We start from the raw sequence: 18,541 nt of genomic DNA on the forward strand, positions 1-18,541 counted from the left end.
CAACTCAACAGGCCGCCACCCCACCAACAAAATCTGTTTTGCGCGCTCATGGGCAAGGGTAGAGCTCAATTCACGCCGGCTCTGGGAGCCCAACCAAAATCCAAGTGCTTGGAAGAGGCAGGTTGGCAGATTAGGTAAAATCCCTTTTATACAGTCTCATGGGGTTTTCCCTTTACTAATTCATCACATTTCCAAATTTTTTTTTCTGTATTGTCCGCTACAATCAGAGATGCAGGAAGACTATTATCGCTAAAATTTACTTACGCGGTACAGACACTAAGCACTTTCATTTGACCTTCATGCATTCACCCCATGGTGTAGGTACAGTACTATAGTTTCAATCATTATACAGGCAAATTACTGAGACAGAAAGGAACTTAGGATCATAAAACTAACAAAGCCGGGATTTGAACACGTTCTAAAGACAGAGCCTGCGCCTGTCATCTCTTTCCTAGGATCTTATCCTTCAAAGTGGGGAAACAAATGTTTTTTAATGGTGTATGTAGTTTCATGAGTATTTTCCCGTATTACAAAAATATGCATTTTTAATGATGCATTATTATCCTTTATCATAATGTACCATCCTGTTCCATTATTGCTAACCACTAAAGTCCATTGATATTACCATCCTTGATGATAAACCTATGCACATTTCTAATTATTTAGAATCAACTTTAATACAATTACTGGGTCAAAGGGTAAAAACATTCTTGATACAGTCAAACTGCTTTGTAGAATGGTGGTACCAATTCCACAGTGGTGTATAAAAGTAAACAATTTCACTGATCCTCACGATTAGATATTATTGTCTAAACATCACAAATATACCTTTCTGTTTGTGACTAAACCATTTAAAAGACTACAGTGTAACATCATTGGAAAGCTTACCACTTTTTAATGTTTCTAGGTACATATTTAAACATTTATTAATTTCACTTTGGCAGTTTTTAAGCGTCTTTGAATTATCTGTTTATACTAAAATAGGTGTTGAGTGGATCTACATGTATCAAGTGCCTCCTATGGACTTGAGTGCTTTACACTTTTGTAAATTACTTTTTAAAAAACTAATCCCATGACAAATAATGTAAGTTATTAACCTGTCTGGTAAATTATGTTGCCTTTTATTTTGTTTAAAACTTTTGCTTCCTTTTAAAGCCTTATTTTGAAATTACTCTTTTCACCAAGAGCCAGTATATTTTAAAGACAAAATGTTTTGAGTTCTGTTCAAATCAGACATCACTACAACATCCAATTAAAAGACTTCTTTCCCATCTGATTTCTTAGAGGCAATTAGAATAAGTTAACTAGACAATAGATAATTTAAATTTCCAAATTGCTCTTATGATTAGAAAAGGAAAAAAAATGTAATAAACTTCAGCCATAAGGAAATTGTTTATGGCAGAGAATTTCCACACCTAAAGCAAGAAACATAATTCAATTTCTGTCACTACGGACCTCATCTAAGGAAATAACCTTTATTTCATTAAATGTCTTTAGCCTATGGTCTAGAATCCACCTTTACACGCACAGAGCTCGGAATTTTTTCCCCAACCTTGTTAAGTTCTGAACTTTTGAGAGGTTATATGGAATATCCACAATCAACCCTGGTTCTGAAACTAGCTCTATCTCCTACTAGCAACATGTTAGCAAGATTAACTTCATCTATCTCACTCCTACCTCAACTCTAAAACAGAGCTATTTTCACAAAACTGAGGTGGGGGGCGGGGGCAAAAATGGGTGGAAAGTACCTCTTAAATATCTCTGTACAATGCTTAACACAAAATTATTTTTTCAAATTTTATGGCTTTATGAACATGACAATAATGAGCTAAACCAATTAGCTTTTATTTGGATTACAACCTAAAATGAAAATGACATATTAAATACCTGATTTCTAGGAAAACCAAGGTCCAGAAAGGCTGGCTGCCTTCGCTAAACTTCTACATCTGCACCAATACAATAGTCAGTAGCCACATGTGGCCATTGAGCACTTGAAATGTGGTTTGTTGTGATGTTTAAAGTACCTATCACATTTCAAAGACTTAACCATGAAAACTGTATTAAATGTAAATTAAAATTAGTTTTAAGGCAATTACATATTAAATGTTTTGGAAATAACTGCCTAATTTTTACTTTACTGTAGCTAGAAACCTTAAAATTACATATGTAGCTTGCATTATATTTCTACTACACAGTACTGTTATAGACTCTGCTAGCTGTGGAGAGCCAGTACAATTAAATGTGTAAATTTTTTATAAATGCTACAAAGGTCACATATATGCTAGGTGTACACTGACAAACTATAAAAAGTTAAAACTTTGATAATGCATTTAAAGAGCTCATAGACATTAAACTGCAATCCAGTAATATGTCCATTATTTTAATGAATATATTTATTGAATAGCAAATAAGTGTAAGGCACTGTGCTAGATGTGGTGGCAGATACAATTAATTTAGATGCATTTTTTTCTGACCTCCAAAGGCTTACAATCTAGTGAATCAAACAAGTCACATAAAATGTTATAAAGGGCAGCGGTTTTATACATAAAGACTGTAATCTTTTTTTTTTTTAAATGACAGTTAATGGCAAAAGGGAAATTTTTAGCTATAAAGATCTGGAAAGGCCTGTGGGAAATAATGTGAGCAAATAGGACTTTTCTGTTTTCACTTATAATTTGCAAAACTCATGAAGTACTAGGCAAAGTTTCCAAAATGCTTCTACTTAATTTAACCTGATTCTCCCCACCACACCAGCAAAATGCTTTTTATGTTGGTAAAGTAAGTTTGCAAGGTAATGATGAATACCTGAATTGCAGAAATTAGGCCTAAACTCTGATGACCCTGAATGTAAACCACATTTTAACGTGTTGAGGGTCATTATTTGTATGGCACAGGTATATCGGGAAGAGGATGGATATACTACACCCCGGGAGCCATTTCAGTCTCTCCCTTACAGATGCCTCCTATCACATGACAGGCATTTTCAAAGCCCTGTTTTTCCCTTGTCTCAAATGATCATGGTTTATATTTCACCTTTTGTGGCATTCCTAATGTTATTTTTACAGCCTTAATTTTACATTTCATAACACCCTCTTCTCCCCCACAACCTATCCCTCCATATCAACCTCTTGATAAAACACCTGTTAAAGAGGCCACTGAACTGCTTTCTTCCAAAAATGTTCCTTTCCTTGGTTTTCAAAACAAGAACTTATTACAATGGAAAATATGTAATTCAAGGAAAAGGAACATTAAGTAATTTTTACGAGTGGAGGGTCTGAGATGTTCAAAATGCAGTTATTTTCACATTTAACCCTCTTTTATTTTTATGGCCATGAGGTAAAACCTTCATTGGGAAGATACAAAGAACTAACAATGTTATAGAGCCAGTGGCTCAACTACAGATACTCCGTGGGTAAAAGACATGTTTTGATCATAAAATTCTGGATGGTCTCATTATCTTAGTACCAAAAAATTAACCATTTCATATTTGTAGTCGTTTTTCTAATTTATGATGAAATAGCCATCCTCTTAAGCCTCACTTTTGGAGAAGCAGGAAGCTAGTTATAATTTGAGAAAATGTAAATTAATAACTGCTTGGAAACTGAAAATATACTCACCTGTTGATGAATATTAACGATTAGAAAAAGCACTTATAATCCAACATCACCTTTCTCTTGTAGGCCAATGCTTTTGTTTACTTTTTAAACTACCCCTTAAATAAGTAAAACACTCCATCTTATTTCTGAACTACAGACAGTGGTTTCCTCTCATTAAAAAAAATGTTAACTATATCCTTCAAATGTTTAAATACACATTTCAACTGACTTCACTAACTTCATAAAATATTTTGGAAAAACTATGCAATCCTTACCTCTCACAAGCTATTTCCCAAAACATAAAAATTAAAGCTCTTCACTGTTGTCCTAAAAACCACCATGCAACCTTCAGAACTGTGAAAATCACTAATATTGGTACTTCAGCTCTTATTCTACTAGTAAGGGTTGCTACCAAATAATTAAAATCAGTTTTTACCTTCACTAAAAATAAACTTTTCCTCTTTTGGCAAGCTGATTCCAGAAAATAAACTCAACATAATATATCTAAATATAAATCTTGAATAATAATTTTGAAAATTTTTATTGTAAAATTTTCCTTATATAGTCAAAGACAGTTACTATTTGAATTTTTCTTTAACTCATATGAACACAAGATTCTAAAACAGTCTGAATTTTTAGCATTATGTCCTATAGTCAATTTTGTGAAATAATTCAAGATATATCCTTAAGTACTCAAGACGATTAAGAACTCTGCTGTCCCCAGATGTTCAGAGAACAGTTCTATCACTTCTATTTTTAGTTAAAAACAAAACAAAAAAATGCTTATATATAGTTAAAAACATCAGCTTTCAGTTATTTCTTGTGGCTAAAAAGAAAGCTTTAGGAATGCTCACAGAAACACTGATGGCAGAACTAGAGCAATTTTTGTGGGGCATTTAAGTAGCTTCAGAGTTAAGACACTTAGGAGAAATATCCCTATCTAGATAGTCCCTTGCAAGTACTGTGTTTTCAAATGTTAACATAATTATTTTTAAATTGGTTTAAATCTATTTACTCTTCAGCCTCTGCCAAGTTCCATCGTGTTTCTACTATGTAAAGCAACATATGAAACTATTACTTACCATGGTGGAGGAAAGAAGATTGTAATTACCAGATGCACACTCCCAAAAACATTGTAAGGGTAGCAGTAATAATTTAAACGATTCTGAAGGTTCCTGCTATTGCAAAGCATAGAAATATCAGATTTTCAAGTGACATCAGATGTTTTAAAACTGTGGCTTTCAGCCTAGGCAACATGGTGAAACCTCTCTACATGAAAAAAATCAACAACAAAAATTAGGGGCCAAGCACAGTGGCACATGCCTGTAATCTAAGCATTTTAGGAGGCAGAGACAGGCAGATCACTTGAGGTCAGGAGTTCCAGACCAGCCTGGGCAACATGGTGAAACCTCGTCTTTCCTAAAAATACAAAAATTAGCCAGGCATGGTGGTGCATGCCTATATTCCCAGCTACTCGAGAGGCTGAGGCAGGAGAATCACTTGAACTCAGGAGGTGGAGGTTGCAGTGAGCTGATATCATGCCACTGCACTTCAGCCTGGGTGACAGAGCAAGACTCTGCCTCAAAAAAACAAAAAAAATTAGCCGGGTGTAGTGGCAAACACCTGTGGTCCCAGGCTGAGGTGGGAGGATCCCTTGAGCCCCAGAGGTCGAGGCTGCAGAGAGCCGAGATGCTGCCACTTCAACCCAGCCTGGGCAACAGAGCAAGACAAAAAAAAATAATAAAAGTGTACTTTTGCTCCTGAAGTTACCTTTAAGCAGAGGCTGATAAATTTTTTGTATCACAAACCTATACCACAATAAAGGCTGGACACAGTGGCACATGCCTGTATTCACAGCACTTTGGAAGGCTGAGGTGAGCGGATCACTTGAAGTGAGGAGTTTGAGACCAGCCTGGCCAACATGGCAAAACTCTGTCTCTACTAAAAAATACAAAAATTAGCTGGGCGTGGTGGCACGTGCCTGTAATCCCAGCTACTCATGAGGCTGAGGCTGAAGAATCGCTTGAACTCGGGAGGTAGAGGTTGCAGTCAGCCGAGATTGCACCATTGCACTCCAGTCTGGGTGACAGAGCCAGACTCCGTCTCAAAAAAACAAAACCAAGAAAAGAAAAATCAGCTAATAGCCTTATTTGCCCCAGAAGGCAAAGCCAAGACTTTTATCTTAATGTTCTCCAAACTGTACTTTTTCCTCAGGGATATGATGTTGGTAGTTCTAATGTGCCTATAGTAAAATGATTTTAACCTATTTTGGTTGAAGAAAATGGGGCAGAATTCCAGACATCAGAAGCTGAGAGATGAGCCAAAGAAACACAAGGCAGGCAGTTTCTTTAGACAGTATTAATGGAAAATTAAACTAGAAAGATGAACTGGGGCCAAACTATAAAACTTTAAAATTACATATGTGGTTTGCATTTCATTTCTATTTGACAATACTGTTGTAGACTCTGGAGCTAGATGTAGAGAACTAGCAAAATTAAATGTGCCACTTAGTAGTTTAACTTATTTATAAGGAGTTATGCCAGATCTGAACTTCCTAGAGGACTGGTAGTACTTGGATAGAGAGGACATTTCAGGCCTCTTCAAGTAAATGATCAAATGTGACTGGATATGAAGTGAGAAATTAATGAGACAGTTGCTGATGGAGAAGAGCACTTGAATGTGTTCAGCAGACAGCTGAAATGCAGAACTGCACGTAACAGAGATCAAGCAAGCCCTGACACTAAAAGAGGAGTCCACACAGATGTGATATGGGACTCTAATGTAGATGTGATCAGGGAAGCAAGTATACAGGGAAAAAGGAAAATAAGAACAGGTAAGGATGGAAGATGAGATAACCTGGCAAAGTGCCAAGATTTTTAAAGAAGGTTAATGTAATAAATGCCTAAGGGTTACATCTTTAAAATATATAATTTTCATATGGGGACACTGGTATCCTGTGAACAACTCTTAAAAAGAGAGGGAAGGCCGGACGCAGTGGCTCATGCCTGTAATCACAGCACTTTAGGAGGCCAAGGCGGGCAGGTGATCACCTGAGGCGGGAGTTGAGACCAGCCTGACCAATATGGTGAAACCTAGTTTCTATTTAAAATACGAAAAATTAGCCAGGCATGGTGGCTATAATCCCAGCTACTTTGGAGACTAAGGTGGGAGAATCACCTGAAACCGGGAGGCGAAGGTTGCAGTGAGCCGAGATAGCGCCACTGCACTCCAGCCTGAGTGCAACAGAGACTGTACTTAAAAGAGGTATCATTCCAAAACCACCAAGCTCACTAGAAAAGGTGCAATAAAATGCTTTACTGATAATTAAATATGTGGACTTTCAGCCTAAAGACAGTTTACTTGGGGAGAGTCACTGGTAATCAGAACACTGATGCTATTTTGGACTATATGGTGGCCCTGTAATTGTTAGAGAACAATTATTAACATAAATAAAATCTAGGAGGTTGGTTTAGCAGTTAGACTGTTTTGTATTTACTTATCAGGTTCATTCATCTATTAGCATTGAGAATTTTGACTAGAATTTCAAAACTAAGAAACTTAGAATAAATGAACACCTATTCTAAAACTTTTTAAAATGGAGTTACTCCCACAAAAGTAGATTCATGTATAAGCTAACATCTATATGGTTCAGGTTAACTCCCAATTCATGCATTAACATGGTAATTTAGGGAAATTTGGGAATAACTTGGAATAATGCTTTGTGGACTGAGAGCTTGATAGTTTTCCTCCTCAGAATATAAGAAAATATACGCTTCAGTGTTAGCTTCCTCAACTTTCAAGAGTCATATTTACCCTGTCTTTCCCTCAAAGAGCTATCACAAAAATAATGTACCAAATGTTCATATATGTAAGGTATTACAGGGTGAATTGTCTACTTTTTAATGCAACATTTATTCTTTTGTGAAAATAAATCTCCACATAAAAGCATGAATGAAATAACGTCAAAAGTCCTCTAGGCAGAATTTTCAAAAAAAAAAAAAAGACACGATCCTATAAATCCTGTATTCATAGGATATAATTGAGAGCTGGAAAAATATCTTTTTACAAGGAAACTCAGGCTCAGAGAGGTTAAATGTTTATACGTAGCTGCTTCCATTAAATGGCCCAATGACTAACAGATTTTCAGTGTCTCATCCAGAACTCCTGAAAAAACTACCTAAGTCGTTGAAATTAGAAAACTACATTAATGCACAGACAGCATTTTACTTCACCAACCTATACCTTTGTAAGTATATGTGGAAAATAAATATACAAGCCAGATCAGGTTTGTTAGAATGGGAAAGCCATATGAATAAATGACCCGACTGTAAGAAATTAAGAGCATTTTATGTCCATAAATTTTAACTAAAAGATCTAGGTCTATTAAAGATTTATTTCCCTCTTTAGTTTCCTATTATGTGTGTATATATCTATCAATGTATGTACATTTGTATGTGTGACTAGTCAGATACTGTTACCACTGAAAAATTAGCCAAAATTAGGCTGGGCACAGTGGTTCACGCTTGTAATCCCAGCACTTTGGAAGGCCGAGGCAGGCGGATGGCCGGAGGTCAGGAGTTTGAGACCAGCCTGGCCAACATGGTGAAACCCCATCTCTACTAAAAATACAAAAATTAGCTGAGCGGTAGTCCAGCTACTTGGGAGGCTGAGGCATGAGAATCACTTGAACCCAGGAGGCAGAGGCTGCAATGAGCCGAGATCTCACCATTTGCACCCCAGTCTGTCGACAGAGCAAGACTCCTTCTCAAAAAAAAAAAAAAAAAAAAAAAAAAATTAGCCAAGATTGTTGGTACCAGAAACCTTTCAAGTCAGTTTCTTCCTTGGTATCAGCCAATATTTAATATCACAAAACCTAATTAAGAACTGTTTTGATAGCTTGAAGCCAAAGTGACTCAAGAAGTTTGACTTGCCTTTATGTAGAAAATCAGACTCCCTAATCACCAGAGTTGACAGAAGTATAGAATATATTCCAGAAGTAAATTAACGTGAATTTTCGTCAAACCCCAGAACATCAAATCTGGAAAGTAGGTTTGAGATCCCTGCCACAATAAGGAATGAAGTTTCATTACCTGCCAAAAATTTTGCCTTGCTGAAAATAACAAGACAGAAAGGCAAACTGTTAAAATAGAATGGGGAAAAAGAAATTCTCAATGGTTTAGTTTTAAATGTTCAGAAACTAAATGTGAAAACATTTTCTGAACCTATTTCCAAAAAGGCCTTTCAGGCCAGGTACAGTGGCTCACACCTGTAACCCCAACACACTGGGAGGCAAGGCAGGAGGATCACTTGAGCCCAGTTTGAGACCAGCCTCAGCAACATAGGGAGACCTCATCTCTCCAAAAAATAAAAAAATTGGCCGGGCATGGTGGCTCACACCTATAAGCCCAGCACTTTGGGAGGCAGAGGCAGGCGGATCACCTGAGATCAGGAGTTGACCAGCTTGGCCAACATGGTGAAACCCCATCTCTACTAAAAATACAAAAATTAGCTGGGCATGGTTGGCGGGCGCCTGTAATCCCAGCTCCTCAGGAGGCTGAGTTGGGAGAATCACTTGAACCCAGGAGGCAGGGGTTGCAGTGAGCCGAGATCACGCCATTGCACTCCAGCCTAGGAAACGAGCGAAACTCCGTCTCAAAAGAAATAAAAATTAGCCAGGCATGGTGGCACACATCCATGGTCCCAGCTATTAGGAGGCTGAAGTGGAAGGATTGCTTGAGCCGGGGAGGTTAAGGCTGCAGTGAGCCATGATTGCACCACTGCCCTCCTGGGCAACAGAGACCCTGTCTCAAAAACAACAAAACAAAAAAAGGTCTTCCAAAATAATATGCTTTTCCCAATTAAGAATGTCACTAAATTTGCATCCTTAGTCACAAAATGTCCTCTTTGTACCTGTTCTCTTTCCAAGTAAGACTTACTCACTTTTCCAAGACAATATATTTTAAATGAGCAGTGATATGGAAGTGATCATACAGATTAAGATTTCTCCTAATTCAGGAAGTGGCACCATGCTACTGTATTTTACTACCAGTTCTATTTTAAAACTAGCACCTTTTATACTAAGTTGCACAATTTAGATACAAAAGATAAATTCATATTCCTTCATACAAAAGATGATGAGGCTCATATTAATTTTGCTACAAACAACAGGAGCCACTTTCCATGGGAGGGATGAGTGGGAAGGAAAAAGCAAGACCTCCTAGTTTGTAGGAGTGAAAGGGCTGAGACTTGACAGTGGTAAAATTGCTTTTAGGGTCTACCTCCCTCTCAAAGTGAGTAACCTGAGAGCAGTCAGAACTCCTGCAATTGAAAACTCTTCTGACACTGGAGAGGGTACCCTACTTGCCTCACTACTCCCACAAAAGCTAAAAATAAAGGCTACTAGTCCTCATTTTCTCACACACACAGAACGTGCAGTAAGCCATCTCAGTAGACAAGTCAACACGTTTTCCTAATATCCTTCTTTGATAAATATGAATAAAGAATCACCAAATGTCCGAGGAAATCAGAAGCACAAAGAGCAAACTGATGTGAACTAATATTTCAATGCATCATATAAGAAACTAGTAACTTTTAAAATTTTTAGCATTCAAGAGTGAGCAAGACTGTGCATATATAAACTGCTGTGATGGACAAGGATGGGCAAGTACATTACATATGTTGTTTTGCCTCTCTTCAGTCTAGAGGCAAGTATAAGGTAATCAGTTGTAAAGTATTATAATCCTGACAGTAAGAAAGGAAGGATATCTAACAGGAAGTGGAAAATGAAGGAAAAGAAAACTACTCAGTGTACTATTTCCTTATCTTATGAGAATCAGAGATGCTACAATTCATTTAAGTAGAGACTTAAGTGTATTTCAAGTAATAAACGTAACCAAGAGACCAGGCACAGTGGCTCATGCCTGTAATCCTAGCACTTTGGGAGGCTGAGGCAGGACTGCTTGAGCCCAGGAGTTCGAGGCTGCAGTGAGCTATGACAGTGCCACCACAGATTTCCAGCCTGGATAACAGAGCAAGACCTTTTTTTTTTTTTTTGAGACAGAGTCTCACTCTGTTGCCCAGGCTGGAGTGCAGTGGCGCCATCTCGGCTCACTGCAACCTCCGCCTCCCAGGTTCAAGCGATTCTCCTGACTCTCCGGACTTTTTTATTATTGTTATTTTTAGTAGAGAGAGGGTTTCACTATGTTGGCCAGACGCCAGGCTGGTCTCAAACTCCTGACCTCAGGTGATCTGTTCCCTGGGCCTCCCAAAGTGCTGGGATTACAGGCAGGAGCCACCATGCCCGGCCAACCATATCTCTTAAAAAAATAAAATAAATTTTAAGAGAGAACTAAAGAGAGGAGATATCTGGGAGTGGACTCCATGGAAAGGTCCTTCTAGATTTTAAAAAATCAAGTTAAAACATCAACTAAGCATAAACATAAATACCACTTTTACTCACACTACTGATATTAGGAGGTATATATAGTATAGTGAAATAATACCTTAAATTCAGAGCCTCACTATTCAGGTTATTGAATTTCAGCTACCTATCAATTGGTAGGTAAATATAAGGCTATTCATATGTATGTAACCATTTCTCTAAGTTATTTTAAGATAGAGTAAGCAATATACACTACCCTCGGAAACAGCTGCTTTCAACACCTTTTTTAGTTATCTAGGCTTCATGCTTTTTCTCAAGTATCATTATTCCCTCACCTTCAAATTGCTATGCAAAAGAACCTCATAAAAACTTTAGACTCAAAACCAACCAGACGCTCATTAGCAAAACAGTTCCATCTTGAAGTACCCCCTCCTCACCTCATAAAGAATTCATAGACAGGGGGCTTATAAATTGATACTGTCTTGTTCAGCAGCACAGATTAAACTACACATCAGCATAAAGGAAAACTGATGCACTGGATTCTGTTAAGTTCACTGCTAAAAATGATTTATGAGCACCCTTTTCCTCTTAATTTCAAATAAGGAAAACAGTCACTTACACATACGGTTATTTTAACATATAAAAAAAATCTACAAGTCACAAGGCCAACTGTTCCCTCAAGACAATTTTATAATTTTTTAAAATGTCACGTTGATGATTTAAATGTGGATCTTCATCTTAATTTACTTAAATCATTAGCACTTTGTGATCATTTTTAAAAGCTTTCCATGCTGTAAATTAAGTGGTTCGAAATATTTGATTCCCTTTGTCAAGTTCTCATGTCACAAGTCTAATTTGGCAAATAAACTAAACTTCCACCCAACTGAACAACATTTTAAATATTTTTAAATGCCTGCCTACTCAGATTTCCCTGCCCTTCGAGGAGCTTCCATTCTAAAATGAGGTAAAATAAATCAAAGAAATTTACCACAAAATGTACTAGTAATTTAAAGACTAATCAATAGACAGTAAGCAAAAAAGGGAAAAATAATACTAACTACAGTATCTGCTTGCTGTGCCCCTTTGTTGATCCTCTCCCAAATGCTAAGTAAATCTCCAGGAAACCAGAGATCAACTAGGATCTGTTACATGACAATTTTACAATAAAGGCTGTTCATCTTTTAATTCCATGTTTAACTGTACTGAAGTTAGGCAGGAAACCAAAAGGGAACGGAACCTGTCTTTAGTACTGTTGAAGAACTCCTAGGAACTTAATTTCTGCAAATTTATGTGAATTTTTACTATTTCAAGGAAAAAAGCAAAGGAGGTAGAGGTATGAACGAAATTTGCCAAAACTACACTGTATACATGTGGCTCTAGAGTGGAAATGAAAAGTGTATTCTGCCATTTTTATAGATGACCTTTAACATGGTTTATTTCTGGTTTTCCTCTAAGTATATTCCAAATATTAAATAAAACTGAGAAATACAATTTGTACATATGCTTTTCTAATTTTTCATGACGTGTTAAACTTAAACCAACTGGAGGCCTAATTCCTGAGTCTTCCAATTAAAGCAACAATTAACATAAATACTGACATATTAAAGATATTCTCTTAAAAATGATGTCATAAGGGTTTTAGTATACAGATGCACCTAGCTTTAGCAAATTTGTGTTTAAATGATGCAGTACTCAAATTCCATGTTATTCAAATTTCAACTTAAAGTTAACACCATTAATGAGCCATAACATGTATGTTGGAACTCTTCTTGTGTATCATAGTGTTTCTATAGTTACAAGACCTAATCTTACTATATGGAACCTACAAAACTCTAACAAATTTATTATTGTCAGCAAGCCCTGGTCTTATTCTTCAATCTGTGGTGACAACTTGTCCACACCAAATACTTTTGCCCTTCTGCCCTGAAAACTCAAAAACTGCACATCAAAAATGATATAAAACGCCAAATCCCTTAGGTTTCCTAAAATTCTCTCCAAAACGAGTTTGTCACAACAATCTCCTTTTCAGAATACAGCTGAAAGCCTAAAAAAAGGCAAGAGATGACAATTCATAAACATTACAGATAACCTTTATAACTCCTTTCTAGATTAGAACTTGTTGTAAGCCACTTTATAGACAAAGTAGAAAATCAGACTGTCAATTAAGTTTACAGTATATTATCCTAAAATAACCTTATTTTGATCCCAGTGTTAGAAACCCATTTTAGGAAGCTATAACACTTGGAGACACTAATTTCCAAAATGGTTTATTAGGACTTCTCCCACACTCAAAGTCAAACTTCCAGGACTGTTCTGAAATGATGAAAGCTTGTTTTCAATAATCAATATAAATGTTGTTAATCCAAAATAGAAACTAAACCCTGCACTAAGTGACCTAAAAAGTCTTGTCCTGATGGAAGTGGCCAAAACTCCTTGTCCCGCAACCAAGAAATCCTAGGGGTATAAGCTAAAACCCACAAATATATTGACAAGTCCCCGATTCTTTCCAAATTACTAACTTTATCAAATCCAATGGCAAGTACGTGACAACAGAATGTTTCCATCAAAAATTAAGACCAGCCTAATACATTTATTCTATTCATCTTCCAGTAATGTGATTGCAACTGAGGATATCTTGAGGAATTTTTCACCATTGGCTAGTTACTTCGAATGTATGGATAATCAAAGGGCGACAGACCTCTAAAGATTCCAAGTGTCTACTTAAAAGCTGTTAAGTGAAGAGTGATGAAATGGAGGACACCCACAATAATTCTTGGACTCCTGGAGATCCTAAGACATGCTACAAAAATAGGTCTTTATTCTTAGGAAAATATAGTCAGAGCTAGCTTCCTTATGCTATACATAAAATCTTAACATCAGAGGCAGTACAGATAGTACAGATAGTTTTTGAACTGATCTCCAAACAAGCACAAACCCACTACGTTGAAAAGAACAGGTAATTTGAGGTTTTTGGCAAAAGACAGTACTTCACACATCTAATCCAAATCAAAGGGCCTGCAGACAGTTTTCAGTGAGATGAAAGGAATGAAATAAATATAAATTCTATGGATAAATAAAACACAATTTAAATAAGCTAACAGAACTAATTTTTTTAAATAAAAATACTAGTCAGGTACAAGCTTTTGTTTCTCAATGCCAGACTTCTAAATATTTACCAGACTACTGTTAATATTAAAAACCTAATCTTTGACCCAGAGCGTTAGTAATAATACTGGTTTGCATCTGCAAAATTTTCAAACTGAATGCTTCTGGTCCTGAAAAATATTTTAGGTGTATTACTGAAGGCAGACTGTGGTGCTAATAGAATTTAAGTCTTAAATACTTTTAAAAAGTGACAGACCCCAAAAGTCCATCTACTAATTTGCTAGTTAAAAAATGCCTGTGAGCACTGCTTCATAATTAGCATCTTAAGAAAAGTAGTGGCATGCCCTATTGAGTGGTATGATCACTGAGTAATTAATACACCTTAAAACAATATCCCCACAAGTCTGTTTCTTTTATGTATTTGTCACTTAAGTTCTTTAGTCATTAATTTTACACCCACCAGTAAATTCCTATGGCCAGATGAAAATTTTGTGGTATACATAATTAGAGAGAAAATGATCATGGTGGGTATTCCTGTAAGTTTTACGAACTTGAGAAGTTTTAGCACCCTCTCCTAAATGTATGAAGCCCTTCTATTTAATTTCTCCCCTTAAAATAGAGACTACGTAAAATACTCTGTAATAAGAAGGGATCTTTTGCTATGTTTCTGACAACTTTTGGCTTCGCAGTCAAAAAAGCTGTTCTGAATGTGTCAATTTTTGCCTATCTAGCTTGATGTTCATTCTATTCTTTAAAAACTTTTATATACAATAACTCAGATCACCCCATCAATCCATTTCTATGTTGTTCCTATTTTATCATGAGGAAACTTTACATTTTAAGTCAGATTCACAGTAACTGGTAGAAAAGTTTCTTAAGCTAAAATTGCAATCATGAGTGTACAACAGTTTTGTGTCTGCACACTCAATTTTCGCTTCATTTTTAACATCTGATTCAGTGGCAATGGCTGAAAACCTTCCACAAAAAGCATGCTTGGGAGAATATATCTAACAAAATTTTCTCACAAAGCAACTTTCTGAAAACTGATAACCTAAATTTATGATCACTTTTGATTGCCAAGTAGTCTGCAGAAACAAAATCTTGCGTCTGTTTTGGTTAGATAACTTAGGTTTTCTTTTTAACATCAGAATGCTTTAAGAATACATTTTTTACCCCAAGGAAGGGACTTGACTCGGATTTAAGACCCTTTCCTTGACAATATACAAAATTTAACTTATCACTGTCCATTCTTTGAAGCTGTCAAAGCCAAGAACCCATAAACAAATCACAAATAGCAATAACCTACATTAGTTAACATTCCCCCTTTAACATGTTGACATTTTTACTAAAGGATTAGTTATTTTTGCATTTCCATTTCTCATATCCCATGACATTCCATATAAATTGCATTATTGCTTTATAGGCCACACAACATTCAAAAGTATGTTTATATGCATTGCCTGTTTTTCCTTGATCTGATAAGACTTTGATACTGATTTTACTACAGAAATTTAAGTTTGAAAATACCACAGTTAGTATTTCTTCTCAGAACGTTAATTGTTCACATCACTAATCACTACATGCATATTTAGCTCTGATTATATTGCTCAAAAACTGCACCCATTATCAGAACAGTGCAAATGATATTTAATTTTAAAAGTAATTATAATGGCTTGAATTCAAAGTCATTCAAATGAACACTGTCAAGTAATTTCACTTGATGTGTATATATTTCATCACCACTGTTTACATTACCCTTCTTTAAGTATAACCATCAATTCTTCACAATTTTTTATCAGTTTCCCTCCCAAGTCCCCAAACTAAGAATGCCAAATAGTCTTGAAAACCCAGAGCTCCATATTTTAATGTTTTCTTAAGAACACATTTGTGAACTCACAAAAGTGTTCCTCTTTCAACTTTGACAATGCAGTTCTTACTTTAAGTAAACAAACCTGTCCTAAAATCCCAACAAGTAATTCTGAGAACTTAAACACCTTGACAGTGTCCCTTAAAAATGCTATGACAGTAAAGTGCCAATAGGCATGGCAATGACCTCTTAGATGGGATCATTTAACTCCTTGGAACTGGGAAATGCCAGCACCAAGGATTACACTGAGATTCAATTTTACTGAAGGCTACATTTAGTTTACCCACTTTCCACAACCTATTATATTCATTATGTTAGAATGAAATGTAAATGTTTTGTGTAGCCCTCAAACTTACACTAAGTTTTGAGAGAGATGTACTTTAAAAAAGCACGGGGTAATATATAAAATCAGTGGCAGAAAGTTTCATTAAGCACCAGGAACTAATTTTTGTCACCCCATACTCATTTTGTAGATAAGTTTCAATAACCGGCAAGGCACATTTACATATATTCCAATGAATACTTATTGACAAATTTTAAATTACACTCTATGTCCCAGCTATCCCAGTAACTGACATACAACATACTAAAATGATTTATTTAGATAACAAAAAACCAATTAATGTGAAACATACAGGCTATTGGCAACCACTATTCTAAAATTATGTAAGTACAAATAAACATACTGAAATGTGTGCAATTCTAAGTTTTTAAACCAGAAGATTTCTACACTAACACACATTTATATTAATGACACATAAAAAAAATAAAAACTTTATTACAAAAATAAGTTACACTCGCCTCCAGCTTACAGTATAAAACAATTTTATTTGCAGGAATGCAAAATGATTGTTTGCCATGAGCATTTTGAACATATGACATGTCTAATTTTCTTGTTAAATTTGCATTTACTGGGGAACTGGTGTGTATAAAACCTTAATTAAGTATAAGCTCTGATCTTCATCGTGGTGCCTATTGGGTATGTGATATAACTGCAGTATCCCTTTGGGGAAGGGGAGAGGGGATTTCTTTACACCAAGTCCTAATGAAACTATAATTTTCACTTTTTACTTTAAGCTATCAACTTAGGACTTGGCAAAAAAATTTTTGAGGGTGGTTCAATAGAGGATGCTTCACCACTGGACACTCACTGTCATCAAGGTGCTTTAGAAAATTAAAAACATAGCACAAATGATTGTACTCTACTCTACAAGTTATCATGACCTGCATAAGAAATGGAAAGCTGATTCACATGTTTACAGTGATCAGCAGTAAGAAATGCACTAATGAAACATACCTTTTACCTAAAAAGCTAAACTACAGCCATATACTAATTTCTATGATTTATGAAAAAACTTCAAAATATCCAAATGTCAGGCTTCGCTGTACAATTGTCAGTTTTAGTCTGACTTTTTATAAAGGGACACTGCAGTATTTAGTACAAGTTCGGATGCACTTTTTTGAACATCTGATGTCTTACAAAAGTAACATCTTGCTAAACTATTATACATCCAAATAACTACAATATCTGAAGAAGCAAGGCTGCTTTTTCAGCCACAAAATACGACAAAAGCAAGGCCTGTTATGATGGTCATGAGGAAGTCTTACAAGCCTCTGAAACTAAAGGCAACTAAGAATGTTACATTTGGTATATTAAAATCTTACCCTCATATCATATTTAACAAGCCTTGCTTTTATCTACAAAGATTTTCTATGTACAGTACAGACAGGGTATAGTTCAATCCTCTGCTACTGAGGTAGTTAACCAACCCTTTTAAAAAGGTTCTGAAAAGAACCACTATCTGGAATGCCTGACTAACCAGCTCTGATGATTACACCTGAAACTGCATATCTGAACACAATTCAAAAGTGATCACTATAAAAAAGATATAGACAATCATGATTAACCTTGGTGAGCAGAAATAAAATTTAAGGATACCATCAGTGGCATTCATCTATACCACTGCAATAAAATTTAAATGCACAAATTCAAGAGAATATTTCAAAATACCACTGTTGGGATCCTTAATTTAAAAAAGGGGAAAAATCTACTTAGAGCAGATTTTTAAAAGAACTTTATTCTTTATTAAGATACCATGCTAGGAGTTATGAAGGATTTCTGTTGGAACACATTTTGAAAATAGAGTAGCTTTAGTTTAATAACTTGCACTGCAGAGAAAATTGTTAAAGAAATTCATATCAAAGTCCAAGTATTAGTTCAATGTCCCGTATTTGATTCCATGATCTTCATAGGAAGGTCTTCTGCAATAGAATATGCTCCTATACAGCCGAGATATTTAAGGTTGCTTGATTTCCTTACCATTACTCCACTGCAAGCTTCTGGTGTAATCCCACATAGCAAGTCAGTCTTCATTGTAACAGGTCAGGACCGGCCTCGACCCCTTTTCCCTGCTAGCCAGGTAACAAAAGGAATCAGTTAGATAATTCATCTTAAATTAATAATGTGTACATACATAATGATAACATTAAAAAGACAAGCCTTAACATGGTAATTCTAAATATACTGTCTAGCCAAAAAAGTTGCCTTTAATAACTATGAACTTCTTTTTGCTTGTTTTTTACTTGCTTTGA

General features: G+C 35.8%; 1 protein-coding gene across 8 annotated transcripts in view; it reads right to left on the minus strand.

The window, feature by feature from the left end:
• Positions 1-13,773: 13,773 nt before the first annotated feature.
• The window catches only part of SYNCRIP (synaptotagmin binding cytoplasmic RNA interacting protein), a 35,988-nt gene continuing 31,220 nt past the window's right edge, over positions 13,774-18,541 (minus strand). For 3 of the 8 annotated variants that reach the window (XM_063666389.1, XM_054492884.2, XM_054492887.2), the window contains one exon: positions 13,774-18,361. In XM_063666389.1, the coding sequence (XP_063522459.1) occupies positions 18,320-18,361 (42 nt within the window). In that variant the 3' untranslated portion in view covers positions 13,774-18,319. The other 5 variants (XM_063666388.1, XM_054492881.2, XM_054492886.2 and 2 more) reach the window with 2 other exon arrangements.

Source organism: Pongo pygmaeus, chromosome 5, assembly GCF_028885625.2.
Source record: "Pongo pygmaeus isolate AG05252 chromosome 5, NHGRI_mPonPyg2-v2.0_pri, whole genome shotgun sequence".
Taxonomy (NCBI): domain Eukaryota; kingdom Metazoa; phylum Chordata; class Mammalia; order Primates; family Hominidae; genus Pongo; species Pongo pygmaeus.